This window comes from Danio rerio, chromosome 16 (genome assembly GCF_049306965.1).
Source record: "Danio rerio strain Tuebingen ecotype United States chromosome 16, GRCz12tu, whole genome shotgun sequence".
NCBI lineage: Eukaryota > Metazoa > Chordata > Actinopteri > Cypriniformes > Danionidae > Danio > Danio rerio.
Window position 1 is genome coordinate 43,749,023 of NC_133191.1, and position 19,933 is coordinate 43,768,955.

Genomic DNA, 19,933 nt, shown 5'->3' on the forward strand with positions numbered 1-19,933 from the left:
TTCAATTCGTGTTTATTTCTGTAGCACTTTTACAATGTAGATTGTGTCAAAGCAGCTTAACATAAAAGTTCTAAAAAATTGAAACTGGGTCAGTCCAGTTTCCAGAGTTGAAGTTCAGTTTATTTCACTTCAGTGTGGTTTCAATTTATGTATGTGAAATATGAATGTATTTTTTTCTTCATAAAAACTTGAAGATAAATTAAGCCATTTAAACATACAGTAAGAGTGTAGAGCTGTGAAGATGTGGAAGCATGGCTAGGTTTATCTCATTTGTTGGTGGGAGAATTTGATATTTGAGTTCATATTGAAATCTCTGCATAGAATTGAAATCTGAGCAGAGTTTGAGACTTATGAGATTACTGGAGAGTCAAATGTGAACCATTTCAGAATAACCTCAGCTAATAATTATTTAATAACTAGTTCTCCAGATTTAGTTTACTTTTCAAAATATTACTTGAATTGTTTTTTATTTATTAAATATGTTTATTAGTCTTAATGTTGATTTGTGATTTGATGTTTTTAAAGTATTTTTGCAAATGTAAAAAAATGGGCCCTATCATACACCTAGTGCAATAAGGTGCAAGACATGTTTGGCATGATTTGTTGCTATTTTCAGACCAGCACAACCCTAATTTTTGCGTTTTGCACCACATTGTTTAAATAGCAAATCCATTTGCACCACTTTATAGACTCATGAGTGTTCCTATCTAAAATGGAGGTTTGTTAAGGCGCATGATGGTGCGTTGCTATTTTTAAGGAACTGAAATAGACTGCGCCATTGACCAACTAAAAGCAGAGCACAATAATTATGCTAATAATTACGTTAGGTACAAACGCTTACACATTGCTTAATACATACAGGATGTACCGCAATACACAAATATTTTTACAAAGGGTTTCGTGGGACGTATGCATCACCATATAGGGCATAAGAATAGGACATGTGTTTGGATATAACTCAGTTTTTTGACCACACTTCGTTACTATTGTTCATTTCTCCTTTGCTGGAAATTAGAACTGAAATTAGAAATAGATTTGAAACAAATCTTTGAGCTTAACAAACTAAATTAAATATGTCGGCTAATGGATGTCTTTATCTACGAAAGTAAAGAAGTAAAGAGTAAAAGTAAAGTATAGAGAGAGTAAAGAGGCCGAATGGAGGAGGTTCATTCTTTATTCTCGCGCTGCAGATAATAGTTTTCTCACTAGTGAAGTGTTCAGTTTGTCCACTTAAAAAGTCTGCGATGTAAATAGTAAATGCGCCATGGCGCGACACAACTGACTCTCAAAGGGATAGGGATGAGTGTCTAATTTGTTTAATTCACATTAAACTCAAAGCACCCATAACTCATTAAGAGAATAAGCACAACCCTGTTAAACCATGGGCTGAGCGTATTTTTCCATTTTTAAAATAGCAAAAGTCGATTCGGACACTCTCCTAATGCTTTTGCACCATGCGATTTAGACTTTGCACCTAGATCGTTAAAATGGAGCCCATTGTGTCTTCTTAAATAAGCTCAAAGCAAGAAAGTTAGTTAATTAAAAAATACACAAAGAGCTATCAAATAAATACAGTTTTGATTTTTCAAAAATTCAACAAGATATGTTTGATTCTCAAATTGAAGTCTCTGACTTTTGATTGCAGTCTTCGGTATCAGCTCTCCAATAAGACTTAGACACGTTGAGTTTTGATCGAAAAATATGTATTTCTTTTCCATTTATTCTCATGTACTTTTTATAGTTTTATTTCCTAGAGGCTATTATATTTTACTGCATCTTTAAAATAGTTTAATAAGCTTAAACAACTTCTGCTACTGACTTTTAGCTAGTCAGTGTAGCTACCAAACAGTCCAGCAAAACAACAGAGAAAGAAGGACACATTTATTGTTTTAACACGTCCTTGACATGATGTTTTGTGATCAAACAAGGACAGCAGTTTGTCTGCATGCTGGCGGGGAACATTGTGTTCAGTATTGATGATGCATTCGTGTGTATGGATTTGTGGTTGGATGCGTGACCTGTCATGCGGCCTCATTCGCATGTGTTTATTTAATCATATCTGTGATGTCGTAGAGTGAGCCAGAAAGTGCTCTGCTCTTGTCCTATGAAATATTCAGGTGAATCGCTGAAGCTGGAAATGAGGACGCCCCATCCGGCTCGACAAACATTTTTTATTTTTCCGGAAACACAATGTTCTTGACTTTTTGTGTCATGATTGACCTAGCATGTCATAATTATGGCTTTTAATATGTTATACTTGTATCTTTACTTTATCTCATGATTGACTTATGTCCTAATTATTGCCTTTTATTTCAGAATTTTGACTTTTCACTTCAGTTTATTTATGAATTTGTAATAGTTGTGACTTTTTATCTCATAAATAACTTAAAATATGATCATTTTGACTTTCTATCTCAACATTTTGACTTTACACCTCAGTTTAAATATGAATTTTTAGCAGTTGTGACTTTTTTTTAAATCTCATAATTAACTTAGAATGGGATTGTTTTGATATTTTATCTGCTAATTTTGACTTTTCATCTCAGTTTGTTTATAAAATTTGTAATAGTTGTGACTTTCCCAGAGATGGGTTGTGGCTGGAAAGGCATCTGCTACCTAAAAACGTGCTGGATAAGTCGGTGGTTCATTCCGCTGTGGCGACCCCGGATTAATAAAGGGACTAAGCCGAAAAGAAAATGAATGAATGAATAATAGTTGTGACCTTTAATCTCATAATTAACTTAAAATGTGATCATTTTGACTTTTTATCCCAACATTTTGACTTTTCACCTCAGTTTAATTATGAAGTTGTAGTAGCTGTGATTTTTTTTTAATCTCATAATTAACTTTTTATGGCTTTGCATGTTAGAATTTTGACCTTAATTTAGATATTTTTTAATGTTTATATCTCATATTAGCATTTAGTAATTATGGAAACTATTTAAAATGGACTTTTCACCTAAATGTAAAGTATCTCATGATTACATTATGGACTTTATCTCATAAGTTTGACCCCTTATCTCATGATGGATTAAGTATGTGATAATATTGACATTAAAATGACCTTTTCACCTAAATGTAGATTCTTTTTAATCTCACAGCTGACTTAGCGTCTCATGATTATGGACTTTGTCTCATAGGATTGACCCCTTATCTGTTGATTGACTTGAGTTACTGTTTTCTACATGAAATAAAGAACAGTCTGTGAAAATAATAATAATATATGTATTTAATATTAAGTGAGTGAAACAATGTCAACAACTGAAATCACAGGGAAATGAATGGCTACAATCAAACTTGATCTCAGAATTAGATTTGGCCTGGCTTTTGCACACTGGGTCACAAATTGTAATTTGTAAAAATTCTTTAAATACAATGTAAGTGGATCATATTCCAATGTAATATTATGATTTGTTTGTTAAGGCACATAAGCATTAATACTTAAAACATTTTAACATAATGCCCATGTAGAGAAAATCAACTAGTAAATTGCAACTTTCTATATTTTAAAATTAGAAATAGGCTATATGAAAACTTTACACTGTAAAAAAAAAAATCTTGATTGCCTTAATTTTTTTTAAGCTTAATCAAATTAATCATGAGTTTATTGAACTTATATTATGTTAAACTGACTTAAAACAGCTTGCATAAATTAAAAAATTAAGATAGAAAATGGTTAACTCAGTTCAATAAGTTAAAATGACCTAAAAACAAATGCTGTCAGGACTAATTGATCATATATTTTGTTTTACAGTGTAGCTAATGTTTGTATCTAGTTTATGTATGCGCTGTTTCCATGTTTGGATAGTTGTTAAATGATGACAAATATTTTAGCCAATATCTGTTATCAATACCACCCTTTAAAATTAGGTTCATTAGTATTTCTCTGTTACAGCAGCTGAGTTGACGCAGGTATACCACACTATTAAACATAACATCAGCTATATCAGAGCTGCAGAGTTGTAAAAGAGAAAGACTGACTGCATCTGTTTACACAGATTTCAATAAAAGACTGTTTATTTTAATGTCCAAGTGTTTATACTTTCCTGAAGGCATATTTTAAGTTGCTTTTTACCACCGCTGACATGCTATTGGGCCTGTGATCACTGTGGTCTAGGCCCCCAAGGGATATGGCCCCCGCTGCAGTATGCATTCCTTATTTTTTTGCATCAAAAGTGGTAACCCTAGCTACAACAAGGGTTTGTCAGTAGTGGTCCCTTGGAGTGCTCAGCTGATGGTTGCCCAGTAAAAACAGACACCACGGAGGCACAGGTTTAGAAGCACCTTCTAATTGTTGAATGAAGCACCATTTTCTTTGCAAGGTTTTTGATGCGATAAGTAAATGGCCAGTTAGTATCTCATAATTCTGCCATTTATCTCATAAGTCTAACCTTTTATCTTCTGATTGACTTAGTTTGCCATTTTGTGACATTTTAGTCACAATTAACTTGTTTATCTCATCATCAATGTGGACTTTTGATATCACAACCAACTTAGTATGTTAAATTTATGGCTTTTAGTGTGCAGCAACACTGCATAAATTCCTCCACGAATAAAAGTGTATCAGAGCTGCTGCAAGGGTTTGTCAGTGGTTTTTCGTTGTAGTGCTCAGCTGATGATTGCCTAGTAAAAACAGACACCACAGATGCACAAGAACAGAAGCACTCTCTAATTGTTGATGGAAGTGCCATCCTTGCGTTTTCCACAAGGTTTTAGACGTGATATGTGAATGGCCCTTTAGTATCTCATAGTTTTTGCAATTATCTCACAAATCTAACCTTTTATACCATGACTTAGTTTGCCATTTTGTGACTTTTTATCTCACGATTAACTTGTTAATCTCATAAATGTGTACTTTATAATTTACATTTCACATCAATTTTGACTTTTGATGTCATACTCAACTTAGTATGTTATATTTATGGCTTTAAGTGTGTCATAAAATCGCATTAATTTCTCCATTAATAAAAGTGTATCAGATCTACAGCAAGGGTATGTCACTGGGGGTTTCTTGGAGTGCTCAGCTGATGGTTGACTAGTAACAACAGACACTACGGAAGCAGGCGTTGCAGTGGCGCATTAGGTAGTGCTGCCGCCTTACAGCAAAGAGATCGCTGGTTTGAGCCTCGGCTGGGTCAGTTGGCGTTTCTGTGTGAAGTTTGCATGTTCTCCCTGCGTTCGCGAGGGTTTCCTCCGGGTGCTCCGGTTTCCCCCACAGTTCCAAGAAATGCTGTACAGGTGAATTGGGTAGGCTGGACGGGCATCCGTTGCTTAAAACATATGCTGGATAAGCTGGCGGTTCATTCCGCAGTGGCGATCCCAGATTAATAAAGTGAATAGGCCGAAAAAAATATGAATGAATGACAACAGAAGCAGAAGATCAGAAGCACTTTCTAATTGTTGACGGAAGCGCCGTCCCACAAGGTTTAAAATGTGATATGTGAAAGGCCCATTAGGATCTCATAATTATTTCAAGTCTAACTTTTATCTCCTGATTGTCTTAGTTTGCCATTTTGTCACATTTAATCTCACAAATAACTTGTTCATCTCATAAATGTGTAGTTTATAATTTACTTTTCACATCAATGTATACTTTTGATGTCATAATCAACCTAGTATGTTATATTTATGGCTTTTAGTGTGCCGTAACACTGCATAAATTCCTCTATAAATAAAAGTGTATCAGAGCTGCAGCAAGGGTTTGCCAGTGGTTGTTTGTTGCAATGCTCAGCTGACTCCTAGAATGCACAAGAACAGAAGCACTCTCTAATTGTTGATAGTAGTGCCATCCCTTGCGTTTTCCACAAGGTTTTAGACGTGATATGTGAATGGCCCTTTAATATCTCATAGTTTTTGCAATTATCTCATAAATCTAACCTTTTATACTATGACTTAGTTTGCCATTTTGTGACTTTTTATCTCAGTTAACTTTGTTTATCTTATAAATGTGTACTTTATAATTTACTTTTCACATCAGTTTTGACTTTTGATGTCATACTCAACTTAGTATGTTATATTTATGGCTTTTAGTGTGGCATTAAATTGATTTTAGATGTGAAATGTAAATGGACCTTTAATATCTTATAATCATGGCAATTCTCTTATAAGTCTTACCTTTTATCTCTTGATTGACTTAGTTTGCCATTTTGTTCTATTTTATCTCATGTTTACCTCGTTTATCTCATAAATATGTACTTTGTAATTTACTTTTCACATCAGTTTTCACTTTTGATGTTATAATCAACTTACTATGTTATATTTATGGCTTTTAGTGTGGCATTAAATTAGTTTTAGATGTGATATGTAAATGGACCTTTAATATCTCATAATTATGGCTTTTATCTCATAAGTCTAACCTTTTATCTCCCGATTAACTTAGCCTTTTTGTGACTTTTTATCTAATAAATGTGTACTTTATAATTTATTTTTCACTTCAATTTATGACTTTTGACGCCATAATCAACTTAGTATATATGGCTTTTAGTGTGTCATATTTTTGTCAGCAACACAGTATTCCCTTTTTATAGAGCGAAAAGAGAGAAGCAAAAGATAATAAATGCTTTGCAGGAAAATCTAATAAAATCAAGCCATGATGCCAAAGGCAATGGCATGTGCACGGTCGTAAGTGTTACCTCAGGGATTACGGCTAGTCCACTGATTTACTTTACAGTCTAATCATATTGTAACCCATTTAGATCCCATCTGCTGCCCCTCGGTTACTCACTCATATTCGTGTGCCTTGGAAAAAGGAGTGATCCACTGAGAGAGGATCATGTGATCTGCCCGGCTCATCTGTCAACAGTATCTACGTAGTGCCCTTAGAGGAAGGGGCTTTTTAAGGACTTCCCATGATGCTTTGGGGCAGACGCTTCTGAAGCACTTCTTTACATTATGCATTAGGAACAATGTAGCCTTTTTGCATGAGTGATTGCAGGAGGTACCGACTGCATTAACCACCCTAGACTGGAGGAAAGCGCACAGTTGCCTTGCAACCAGAGAGCATCTGTCGTATAGAAATGTAAGACTTATTTTATATAATCATAGTTTTTTCTTCATATTTTTTACATGCAAAGATGCAAGGGGAAAGTAAATGCAGGCTAAAACCTTCAAATTAAATAACAATAAATAAATTATATAATAATTTTTATTCTCCACCATGTAGTTTCTTTCTGTTATAGTATATATTTACATTTTGTATTTATTTAATTTTTCTATATTGTAATCAGTAATGAGAATATTATTGTCTTTGGTGACTGACAGCATGGATTGAAATTCCGTGTCTGATGCGTTATGGCAAAATTATGAGATATTTTGGGTCATTATGAGTCAATTATGAGATAAAATATCACAATTAATAAAATAATTGATCATAATTTGTCTTTTTTTAGGTTTTTTATTATCATATAATCAGTTCTTCCCAGAGGTTTGAAATATACTTGTGGTGTTAGCCGGGTTGAAACAAACCTTTTACCCATGGCACTTGGTTAACTACATGCGACAAAAAAAGTGATTTAACAATATTTTTATTTATATTGTCACTGTAATACAATTTTTTTTAAGTTTAAAAAAAAGTTTAAAAAAGAAGTTTAAAAAAGGAAAAACGACTTGAAATAAAAAAAATAATAAATGCACCATTTGTTTTACTTTTACTCTATTCAGGAGCCTGCCAGGTAAAATCCGCTGATGATATTTTGTACAGCATTAGATATGTATAAAAAATGTAATATATCAACATCATTAAATATTTTTTTTTAAATACAGCAAATCATAAATAAATGACATAAAGGAATAAAAACAGACAATATCTCCAAAAAGTATAATAATTACAAGATTAAAAAGTATAGATTATTTAAATATGACAAATGAGTTAATTAACCATTTTTTAACACTGTACATATATTTTGCAGCCAGTTTAGATGTAATTTTGTCCTCTCTGAGTATATAGAAAAGTTTCATTTAATCATTTAAATCAAAGAATTAATTATTTAATGTTTCTTTCGCTGTGTACGTGCTGTCAGCTGCAAAGCCAAGCGAAAGTAAATCAAAATGTAATGCAAAAAATGTAATGCAAAAACACATACAATTAACGCTGACTTTAGAAAGCGAAACCAAGAGCCGAATCCCAGAAATTTTAGGAGATTTAGAAACCCCGGATGAACGCATTGTCCCAAAAAGTCCTAAAAATGACAACAGCACAAGAGACTGTTTGTGGGAGTGTTGACTGGTCTCACGCACACAACGAGAAGTAGGATGTTGTAGAAGGACGTAGTACACGTAGTAGGACGAGAGAAGATTTTTCACTAGTTAATCGACCGCAGATGTTTGGCTATTGGATGGCTACAAAAAAAGTGTAAAAGGATGATAATAGTAATGAAATAAATGTCACCTAATATAGCGGTACTATTCCTGGGTGGCCTGCCCTAGTTAAGTCTATGTGTGGGAAGCACTGCTTTAACTATATTATTTTTTGCCACTATTTTGTTATAATGTTACATTTTTGTATTTATAATTTTCTCATAATCTTTTGTATGTCAGGATTTCATCTCATAATTTTTGTTATTGTAATCTCATGATTGGCTCAGTATTAGGGCAGCACGATTTTGAAAAAAATCTAATATTGCGATATTTTATTTTGTTTTGTAATAAATATTGCGATATGAAAAGATGGTGTGAATAGCTCTATATGACGGTTTTCTGGTGAGTCTAATAGAGTAATTAGACACGAAAATGGAATACTCACAATGCAAAAAGCGGCATTTCTTCCTTTGCTCTGTCCTGTTTCTAACCCAGATATCTAGAAATTCTTAGATCAAGTACGATTATTCTTTTGTTTTTACTTTAAGAAGAAGTGAATTGTTTTTTTTTCCCTTAAACAAGCTAATTATCTGCCAAAGTGGTGAGTAAAATAATCTTGTTTTCACTTTAAAATGTAGATATTTAGACTAGAAACAAGACAAAATTAAATTCTGTTGCATAAATCGTATAAATTCTGTATCAATAATTAATCCAAACATCATAATTTTTCATGCTCAAATGTTTTAAACGCTCTTGAAATGCTCAGTCACAGGCTTTAAAACACATGCAAACTCTGAAAATCACATGTGTTCTGTGGTATTTCAGAGTAAACATTGCATATCTTGCGATGTGACTATTGTGGATGCGCACATTGCAATATCAATGCTGAAGCAAGATGTATCGTGCAGCACTACTCAGTATGATTCTAGACATAATTTGTGATTCTTAATTATAATTTTGTTTTGATGTTGTAGTTACGTTGTTCTTCCATAATCACTTTTTGTCTTTAAATATCGTCATTTTTGTGTCATAAATAAAATGTCAAATGTTTATTTGTGTAATTATCAAATGTTTAATAATTCTTGTTTTTTTAAGCTCATGATTGACTCAAATAATAGCTTTTATGACATATTTTTATAATAGCTTTGTCAAATTATTTGACAGTTTATTTATTTTTAGCATCATGGTTTTCTCATTTAACCTTTTAATTTGTAACTGACTTTTCATCTCAACTATTATCTCATATTTATGATTTAACATTATTTATGTATTTATTCAATTTTTAATCATTTATGTTTAGTGGATGTATGCTTTCTTAGGATGCCATTGATTTGGTGCACAGAAGCTTCAAGAAGACAGAGGACACAGGTTTAAGAATATATTTAACAGTATCTCACAGGTAATCTTTGTCAATGTTTGTGTGATTGCAGAACTCCAGCCCAGAATCAGTGGACTCCAGCGAGGAGATCACAGATACAGAGGACAATGAGGAGGAAGACCTGGGTGTCCTGGATGACCAGAGGAGCGTCATTCTTCATCTGCTGTCCCAGCTCAAACTGGGCATGGACCTCACACGGGTACAGTAAAATACAGCAACAGACCACCAGCCATAAGCGGGTTAATGATAGTGAAAGAATTTGCCATTACCTTGCCTGTGTACATTTGTTCTTCCTCTTCCCATACAAACAGGAACCACTCAAGATTAGTTATCTGCTCCTGATTTCAGGGATCAAAGGACGCTTTTTTCTGTCTATTTGTAATTTGTAAATTTCGATCTTTTGATCATTGTTGGATACACACATAATTCGCACCATGAATACACTGAAATTTGGAGTCTGTACAAGAAATTTATTTACAGGTGCCAGTATAATTTATTATATTAATTATGTATATTTTTATATTAGTATTTTTAGTGTTCAAAATTTTTGTTGTTTTTGTGCAGTTGTAAGAAATACTAAATGACACAAATTGCAATTAATCTCAATTAAACATGTATTCCATCACATAAGTTGATTTTTTTTTCAATATATTCATATTATGTTATATATATATATATATATATATATATATATATATATATATATATATATATATATATATATATATATATATATATATATCTATATATATCTAGCATAAACAATAATAATTTGTATTCATTCATTCAGTAATTCATTTTAATTGCATTTATTTATTCAATGAGTAACATTTATCTTTTTATCCATTTCTATGAATGAATATAGACAATATATTTTTAGCATTTAAACAAAACAATATTGTTTAACAGTTCTGTTCATTAAAACAAGAGTTTCTTCACCTAAAATCTTTATCAATATGAATGAACAATATCACAAGAGCAGCAGTGCGATATGGCTGTATATCGGCACTGGTGGGAGGCACCATATAGTGATGATATACAGCCAAATTGCACTGCTACGAGTGTGGTATTGTATTTATACAAGAGTTCAATGGCATAATCAAGTATATTAAAAAAGAAAATCAAACACTTTTGTATGAGGAACTTCTTTCTTCCGCCATTCCTTTGCATCAGCAGCTGACGTCAAAACAGCAGAAATCGTTGCTTAAAACACAACATCACTTTAGAGCTAGTGTTTGAATGATTCTCTAATTTCTTAGTCTCTAAAGTGATGACAAAACAGGTGATTTTGTTCACATTTAAAGAGTTAAAGACTTGAACGGCATGAAATGTCATTAGTCTAGAGACATTTCCCAGTATTTCTCTTTTGCAATCAGGATATCACAGAAATTAAGCCTGAAAAGGCCAAAGCAAACACAAGCAGATTAGAATCAGCTCAGAATGTCTCTTACTTGTTTTAGAATGATTTAATCAGCTGTAGTTTGAAATACGAAAGAAAAGCAGAGTTTTTCCTCCCCTAAGAACGTATTATGCAGTCTCTTGGGGCGCAACCATCTTTGTTCTGCTTAGTATGACACGCTAATGGCCGCTGATGCACTGAATCTACGAAATGATAAATGTTTTAGGCACTATCCTTATAAATAAACTAGAAAACAACTACATTCTCACCTAAAAAAAAGTCACAAAAGTACATTATGTTGTCCAACAGCAGCAGTATTTATCAAACTGTAGTGAGTTTATTGATCTGCTGTCACTCTATAGCAGGTCGCACACCAGAAGCGCCGCTCGGCGCCGCGACACGGCGCGTACATGACAGTTTAAAGTATCACACACCAGACGTGCACATTCGAATGATATTTAACATGAAACTAATCAGATGGCGCTCTGTGGCGCGGCTGAAAAATGAACTGCGTCCTGAGCCGTCGCCGGGCGCCGCCGACAGCCGCCGACTTGCGGCGCCGGTGTGTGTATCCTGATAGAAACCTATGTTTAGAATTCTAAAATACATGGCGCTGCGTGGCGCTGCGCGGCGCGCCGCTGAGCGGCGCTTCTGGTGTGCGACCTGCTTAAGTGTAATACACAAGGGTGAAGAGGCTGTATGAGGGCTGTCAATGCAGAATATAGCACAGCTATCAGCCAATCAGATTCAAGAACCAGACAGAACTGTGGTTTAAAAGATAATACATTTGAATTAAAATGAGTTGTTTACAAGCAGCAAAATATCAACCAAATGTTATATTTTAACTAATCCAGAAAAAACAAACAAAAAGCGCTCTGGGGTAAGCTCAAATGTATGGTCGGTGCTCTTTGGGTAAGGGATTCATCAAAACAGCAACAAGAATCAGTCCAAGGCACTCGAATAAAGTAAAAAAATTTAAAAAGCCTTTATTCACATGGCTAAATCTTTAAAAACCTACACGTTTCAGCAGAAGTCTGCCTTCATCAGGGTAACAGTGATCAGGTGCGTCTAGAGTCTCTTTTGAGTACTACGGTCACATGACTCATTTAAACATCTCAAATGGCACTCAAATAATTTAACAAGCAAAGTCTACTATCATCATAAATTCGGCATAGATACACAAACACCCACTAGCATATATGGGAAAAGAGAGAGAGAGAAAAAAAAAGGAAAATACATATATATACAAACACATACATCAATGTATAATGATAATCTGTAAAACATAGAAAAACTAATTAATTCATTAATTTTCTTGTCGGCTTAGTCCCTTTATTAATCCGGGGTCGCCACAGCGGAATGAACCGTCAACTTATCCAGCAACTTTTTACGCAGCGGATGCCCTTCCAGCCCCTGTTCCCCTGATTTTTCCTCTTTATTAATTTTGTATTTGTATTTATTTATATAAATTGAATATTAATAATGAAAACAAAGTAGTAAGTAATACATTTTATTTGTAATGCGTCTTTCTTACACTCAAGGCGTAACAGTGGTAGAAACAATAGTAAAAATATTTCTATTCCAAAATGACAACGCAATACTCACAACACACAGCTATACGTTTATAACTTAAATGCTTAACTAAAAAGATATGAAAGTGTGTATCATTTCCACAATTCCATGCTTCTTTCTGTATATAAAGTCTTACATGGACGCTGTCCAGTCTCGGGCACAGATTGAGGATGTATCATCACACAACGTGAGGAGGAATATTATTACCATAATCATAGCCCAGGGGAAGTTCAGTTTCATAATTATACTTCACATAATCAGTTAACAGGATCCAATATCTGATTTGATGTTCTTATTCGTCCTCATGATTAGGAATCTAATGAAGCGATTCAAGCGTGTCGAGAGGTGTCAGGATATTATTGTCCTCATTACGCTTCATCAGCCCATGGAAAGTATCAGTGCTGGTATTGAATTATGATTCTCTCTTTTCTTAATAAAGAGGCGTCGGGTTGGAATGTGTACATTTGGTCTTGTGTTTATAGTTGAGCAGGATTGAGCGGTTCAGAGGATGGAGTTCAGTGGTGCGTGTGTTTTTACTGTAGGCCTCAGGCAGAAATGGACAAACAATTGATCCACACTCTCTGCCACACAAACTGGCATAGTTATTATTGCATCCGGTGCTATTATTACGCTGCACGTCATATTGCATGCAGTTGAGTAATACAACATTTTAGTAATATCACAAAGGAAAAAAGATGATATATATAATGTTACGATTTTAAAGATGTTAATTAAAGAGGAAGAGGAGTAACATTAATTTTTGGGTGAAACACATAAGCAAACACACAATATCAACAAATGAGGGACAAGACCAAGACCAGCTAAATGCAATAAAGTGAGTTTATTTACAAAAATAGTGATAAGAATGAATGCCAAAAATATGTATATAGAAAGATCATTAAATATTTACAAAGACACATTGAATTTCACAGATAACAAATGTAACATAAGATGTTTGACCAGATATGGGAGAGTTGGAGAAATGAGACGCGGACGGCGTCCAAACAATAGAAATAATTAAAACAAAACAATCTATTTGGCCCAACCTCTACCCTAACTATCCAAAAGAAAAAATATAGAAGTTATTGAAAAGAAATCTTCGCGTCTATTACGCACTACCTAACCTACGCTAATATCTGATGGGAAAACAAAAAGTACAGTGGGTGAAGCAATGCTTTTTAATCAATACAGATGTGTGAGCTGGGTAGATAATAGTCCCACCTGATTTCAATTGTTCCACTGCAAGCTATCCAAAAAAATATTAAATTAATATTTAGGTTCACCAACAACAATAATAATAATAATGGTTCAGATCAAACAAACTTTTTCGCGATTTTTCTTGTTATTTTATTTTATTTTTTATTTTTTTATGCAAAGATAAAAATGATTTTGTGGTGGTAATTCCCAGAAATTTGCTGACAATTTTATGATAAAAAAAATAATTAATAAATAAATAAATATATTCATATTCATATATGTATATAAATTATCTTATTTACCATATTAGGTAGCCTACTATGTTAGGTGTGCAATCTGACACAATGACCCTAAACATATGGTCTTTTGTCAAGACGAGATCTAAAACAGAGATTAAGCTAAAGGAAGGTTGTATAACTCTTATTTTTATCTATGATCTACATTCTCAGATTTCACTCCCCAGGGCCTGAGTGAGGTACATGATGTCATCATGTACCTCACTCAAGACATGCCTTATTAGGGCTTCCCCTACCATAATACACCTAAAACAAAAGTAGGCTTCCAGCCATTCATGTAAATAAAAACAATGTCCTTTACTTTGGTCATGTCTAGCGGCCATCATCTTTGAACCCCCATCATTGTAAGCTGCTTGCTTTTCTTTCTGTTCCATTTAAATAAATCTAATTTGATTATATGGTATGGAATTGGATGGGATTATTAAAAATTATTGCTATTATTTTGCGTTTAAATACATTTTGCAGGATTGCAAAAAAGTGTGACTTTTTGTTGATTTAGCTTTGGATTCAGTGATCGAAAAAATTGTGACTTGTTCATTTTTCGTAGGATTTAGTGATCGCAATATTTCGACTTTTTTGTTGATTTTGCATAGGATTTAGTGATCGCAATATTGTGTCATTCGCAATAATCATGTGTCATTTCTGTAAGAAACAATGTTTTACAATGAACATGATAAGACTTATTTATAAAAACAGTAAGTTATTGTCAACTATCTGTAAAATTATGTAAATATAAATGTGTGTATATATGTGTGTATATACTGTATGTGTGTGTGTGTTTGTGTGTGTGTGTGTGTATGTATATATATATATATATATATATATATATATATATATATATATATATATATATATATATATATATATATATATATATATATATATATACTGTATATATAATCTTACTTATCATTGCTCTGTGTATCCTACAATCCAATCAAATAATCTAACTCTTTATTTTTTGTCTCTCAGGTGGTGCTGCCCACATTCATCCTAGAGAAACGCTCCCTTTTGGAGATGTACGCCAACTTCATGGCTCATCCGGATGTATTTTTGGCCATCACATCTGGAGCGACACCAGAGGAGCGCATGATCCGGTTTGTGGAATATTACTTGACCGCTTTCCATGAGGGTCGTAAAGGAGCTGTGGCCAAGAAACCTTACAACCCCATTCTGGGGGAGAGCTTCCACTGCACATGGGACGTCCCACGAGAGAAGGTCCGTCCACTCAGGACTACCAGCTCCAGCCCAGCTCCTGCTGCTGCTGCTGCTCACTCGGCCCAGACCTCATCCAATGAGGGCTTAGGGTCTTACCGGCTGCGTTTCGTGGCTGAACAGGTGTCCCACCACCCGCCAGTGTCTGGATTTTACTGCGAGTGCAAAGAGCGCCGGATATGTGTCAACACACACGTTTGGACTAAAAGCAAGTTCATGGGCATGTCCATAGGAGTGTCGATGGTCGGAGAAGGTAAGTCTGTCTTAAAGGTGCCATATACTGCATTGGATTAATAAGTCTTTTCTGGTATCTACATATTAGGTTTATGGCTTCAGTAAGTAAAAAAAAAAAAAAAAAAAAACATTTTATATGCTCATTTATTACTCCATGAAAATACCTCTAGAATCAGAAGGTCCATGATTGACCATATGTGGTTCGTGTTGTAAATATTAATAAGCTCTGCTTTGGCGTGCAGCTAGATAGACGTGGACACACATAGCATGATATACGCTGAACACAGACAAATATAAACCCGTCAAAGTAACGTTAACCTATTTTGCTCACGAGATCTGTTTTAGATAAAAGCTAAAATATAATTAAACTTGACAATAGAGAGTGATAGAGATGTATCAAATCGTATTTTTAAGCTATATTGTTGAAGAAAAAAGTCAGGACTTAGTATCAACCTCTGCATAAACAGATGAAAATTCTGCTGAGTGATTTAATACGATTCAGCAATCTATATGTGTTTGTTGAAACGCACACAATAAAATTTCACAATAAGCATGATAAATCAAGAAAAGCTGCAATTAAACATACCTTATGCCTCCTCTGAGTGGAGTTGAGGAAATTTGTAATCTGCAAATCTTCTGAAGCGATTTTGAACATGTCTCGTGCAGTTGTTGCCCACTAACACATTGTAAACAATTTGGGGCTCGCAAATACACATACATAGTAAGTTAAATACTAGCTTTAAAATAACTAGGGGAGGGAAACTACAATTTTTTTCTCTCTATAAAATATTTGGCCTATCAAACGTAGCCAGAGGTGTGCATATTAATTATTTTAATTTTAAAGCTACATATGAGTCTGTGTTCTCTTGATGACGCGGCTGCTTGTCAGGTCCGGATGAATGACCTAAAGTAGACATACATGCAAATGATAAGGGCATGGCCCGTGAGTCTTCACATGAACAGCTGCTGCGCTCCTGCATCCAGGTTAATCATGAACAACTCAGTGCGCATGCGCTTGTTGCCCTATCGCGGTCTGATTATGTTTCAATCAAGGTTTATATGCATCAAATACATAACATCTGTGCCAAACATCTTAACTGATGAACATATTAACAATAATACAACTGTATAGCCAAATTATATGTATGCATTAGCATGTTATAGCCCTAATGAGTATGATTATGTGAAACTCCATATAGATACATATTGCAATGATTTTGGGTACTTACTTAGTGATGCACGCACACATATATGCACAGTCCTTAAATGCTCTGCTGACTTGGACTCTATAATACCTGTTTTATAACTTTAAAGTATCAACAACCACCACTGAGCTATATTCTAGCGATCAATGTTCCTGGTCCGTGGTGGATTTTGGCATAGTCCATTTCACGTGAGATGGCGGGGGTGAGTGAAAAAAACCAAGTTGCGGGGGGAATATTTTCTACAGAAATAATTTATTATTTCTTATGTGGCCCGGTACCAATTGTTCCACGGACCGGTACCAGTCCGCGGCCCGGTGGTTGGGGATCACTGTATTACATGACAGGAACAGCAATATAAGTCTTTTATGACTGTGTGATCATTTTTTGTTCTCCATGAGGAAAAGCAAGGAAAATTCAAACAGAATGAAGTATTATAAAAAATATAAAACTACAGAATATGTTCTGTCATAATTGGGGGAAGAGGACATAATATACAGTCTATACAAAAAATCATTATATTTATGGGAGGTCCCCAAATACCTAAAATGTTTGTAAAAAATACATCAATTTATTAAGAAAATTAGTTTAATTCATAATAAAAAGAGAGAGAAAGCATGTTACTAGGTGTAAGATCACAGACAATCAGAATGTACAGCGAAATTTGAGCCAATGAAATGTCACGATGGGCGTAGCTATATAGTGTAATTAGAGTTTGTTCGGTTCATAAAGTTGTGTTTTGTTAATGGCAGTCATTTGTCTGTTGGGATCATTGAGTTTTGTTCATTAGAGTTTGCTGAAAGCCCGAGGGTTTGCTCATTCAGGCAGAACTTCAGATGTGTGTCCAGAGAGGCTGTTTCCAGATCAGCTGATGGTGGCTGTTTGCTGTCCGCCTCAGGGCCTGTGATATTTACTGGTGCTTATATCATAACTCCATCTGTGCACGAAATAACAACTAACAAACTTTGAAGAGGAAAAAAAAACTCTTCTTGATGTTTTACTTGATTCATTCGTTGACCTGAATGTTTCATTTTGATCCTGAATCTGGCGAGCTGTCAAGGACTGAGCCTTTCCACTGATGCAAAGACTTGTTCAAATGATTCTGCTCTGAATTCATTGAATATTATACCTACTTTTGGTCACATACTTTATAGAGAGTGAAATCTCAGAGCATATTTTCATATGCAGAATGGCACAATTAAGATAAATGTTTATACTTAAAGGGACAGTTCAGCCAAAAATCCTCATCATTCACTTCCTAATCTGAATTTCTTTCTTCTGTTGAACACAAAGAAAGATATACTTGATGAATGCTGGAAAAAAATCAGCCACTGACGTCTGTAGTATTTTGATTATTTTAGTCTATGGCTGTCTGTCTAATAACTTGTTCAGTTTTGAAAAGAAGAAAGAAATCCATAAAGTGTGAGTAAATGATGTGGAAAGTTTCATATTCAGGGGAACTATCCCTTAAATACACTTAGCACTGAGCATAGCACTAAAAAAGCATAAACATAATTAAAGACTATTAATTGTGAGTATTTAACTGTTTAATGTGTTGTGTTGGGTTGGTTTAAAACATTTATATAAATCAAATCTTAAACATATACAAACATGTTGTGGGTGAGGGGCGTGTTGTGGACAAAAGTGAAGGGGGGTAGAGGGATGGAGTGTCGTGAACAAAAGTGAAGAGCGGGGGCCCTTATAATCGTCCTAACTTTCCCCCTCCCCAGCAGTGCCCCTGTTTTAAAGGATATAGTAAATAATGTAAAACTGTGCAATATTATTCAAATAATTTTTTTTAATTTCTAACATTTCAAACTGTATTTATTTTATTTTTTGTAAATGCACAGCAGAATTTTCTGCAGCCATCACCTTCATTTTTTAAGGAGAGGTCAACCAAACATTGTAATTCTGTAACCAGAAGATATTTTGAAAAATGCTGGTGTCTTTGACACATTGACTACCAAGTTACTACAATGTTCTTTCCTATTATGGAGGTCAACCAGCATTTTTCAGTATATCTTTTTTTCAGTATATTCTTTTTTGTTCAACAGAAGCTAGAAAAAACTAAGGTCTAAAACCTCAGTAAAATAAGAAGTAAATAATGAGGTACAGTGGTCCCTCGCTATAACGTGCTGCACCTTTCACAACCTCGCAGTTTTGTCGATTTTTTTTTTTTTTGTTGTGCAAAATGAAATGCTTCTGCGTCCTGATTGGCTGTAGACTATTGTCAATCAATCTCCTCCGTGCCGTGTCTCCTACTGTACAGAATGCATTCAGCTTGCCAAGTTTACACAAATCTTTCATCGCTAGCAGTGTGAAATGCTTTACTCAGTGGCAGTTTAAATGGCACCCTGCATGAATATTAATGACAATTCTATAGAATATATAAATATATATGTATATAAATATATAAAATGTTTTATGAAATTATTATCTGTTGTCTTAGACCCAACTTATGGCCGAGAAGTTATGTTATTAAGTCTTACCTCCCTGACTCATTATTCCTCCTTTTAGCTTGTTAGCCCTGCTTAGTCAAAAAAAATCCTCATCATATATATTTAGTTATGTCAACCTGCAAAATTCGCTGCATGCCGACACATCTGCATTAAAGTTACTCCGGTTTCACAGCGCATAAGCTGCGTGTATTTTATCAGCTTGCATGCAAACACACCAGGAACAGAGCAGCGTATGTGTCACTTTGCTTTCACCAACGCTGCTTCGGTTGCACATAGGGAATAACAAACTTGTCCGCGCAAAAGACGCCAAATGTGAATGGCCTCTAACGTCTTTATTCTGGGATTAACAATCCAACAAACACTGTTTTGATGATGAAACGTCCTGCACCTTTGGTAGCCCCCAAAAGGCAGAGGAAGATGAGGACGGAAGATGCTAACCATCGCAAAAAGTTGAACTTCTGGACATAATAAAGGAAGGTAGAAGTTATTTTGCTGTAGGGCGCCATTAGGGAATGAATCTTTGATTCATTACATTTAGTTTTACACATTTAAAACATCTATAATAATTTACAAAATAAAGCTGACTACTTTATGGATTTCGCCTATTGCAGCTTATTAGGGACTTGTATTTTTAATTTTTGGTGAACTTAATATCGCATACTTAAAAAATGACTTATTATTACTGA

At 34.4% G+C, this 19,933-nt stretch overlaps 1 protein-coding gene across 5 annotated transcripts in view; it reads left to right on the plus strand.

Moving 5' to 3' along the window:
- The window catches only part of osbpl10b (oxysterol binding protein-like 10b), a 106,187-nt gene that overhangs the window by 70,465 nt on the left and 15,789 nt on the right, over nucleotides 1-19,933 (plus strand). For all 5 annotated transcript variants that reach the window (XM_005158241.6, XM_068214206.2, XM_005158242.6 and 2 more), the window contains 2 exons: nucleotides 9,726-9,872; nucleotides 15,110-15,605. In XM_005158241.6, the coding sequence (XP_005158298.2) occupies nucleotides 9,726-9,872; nucleotides 15,110-15,605 (643 nt within the window). The remainder of the gene's footprint in view (nucleotides 1-9,725; nucleotides 9,873-15,109; nucleotides 15,606-19,933) is intronic.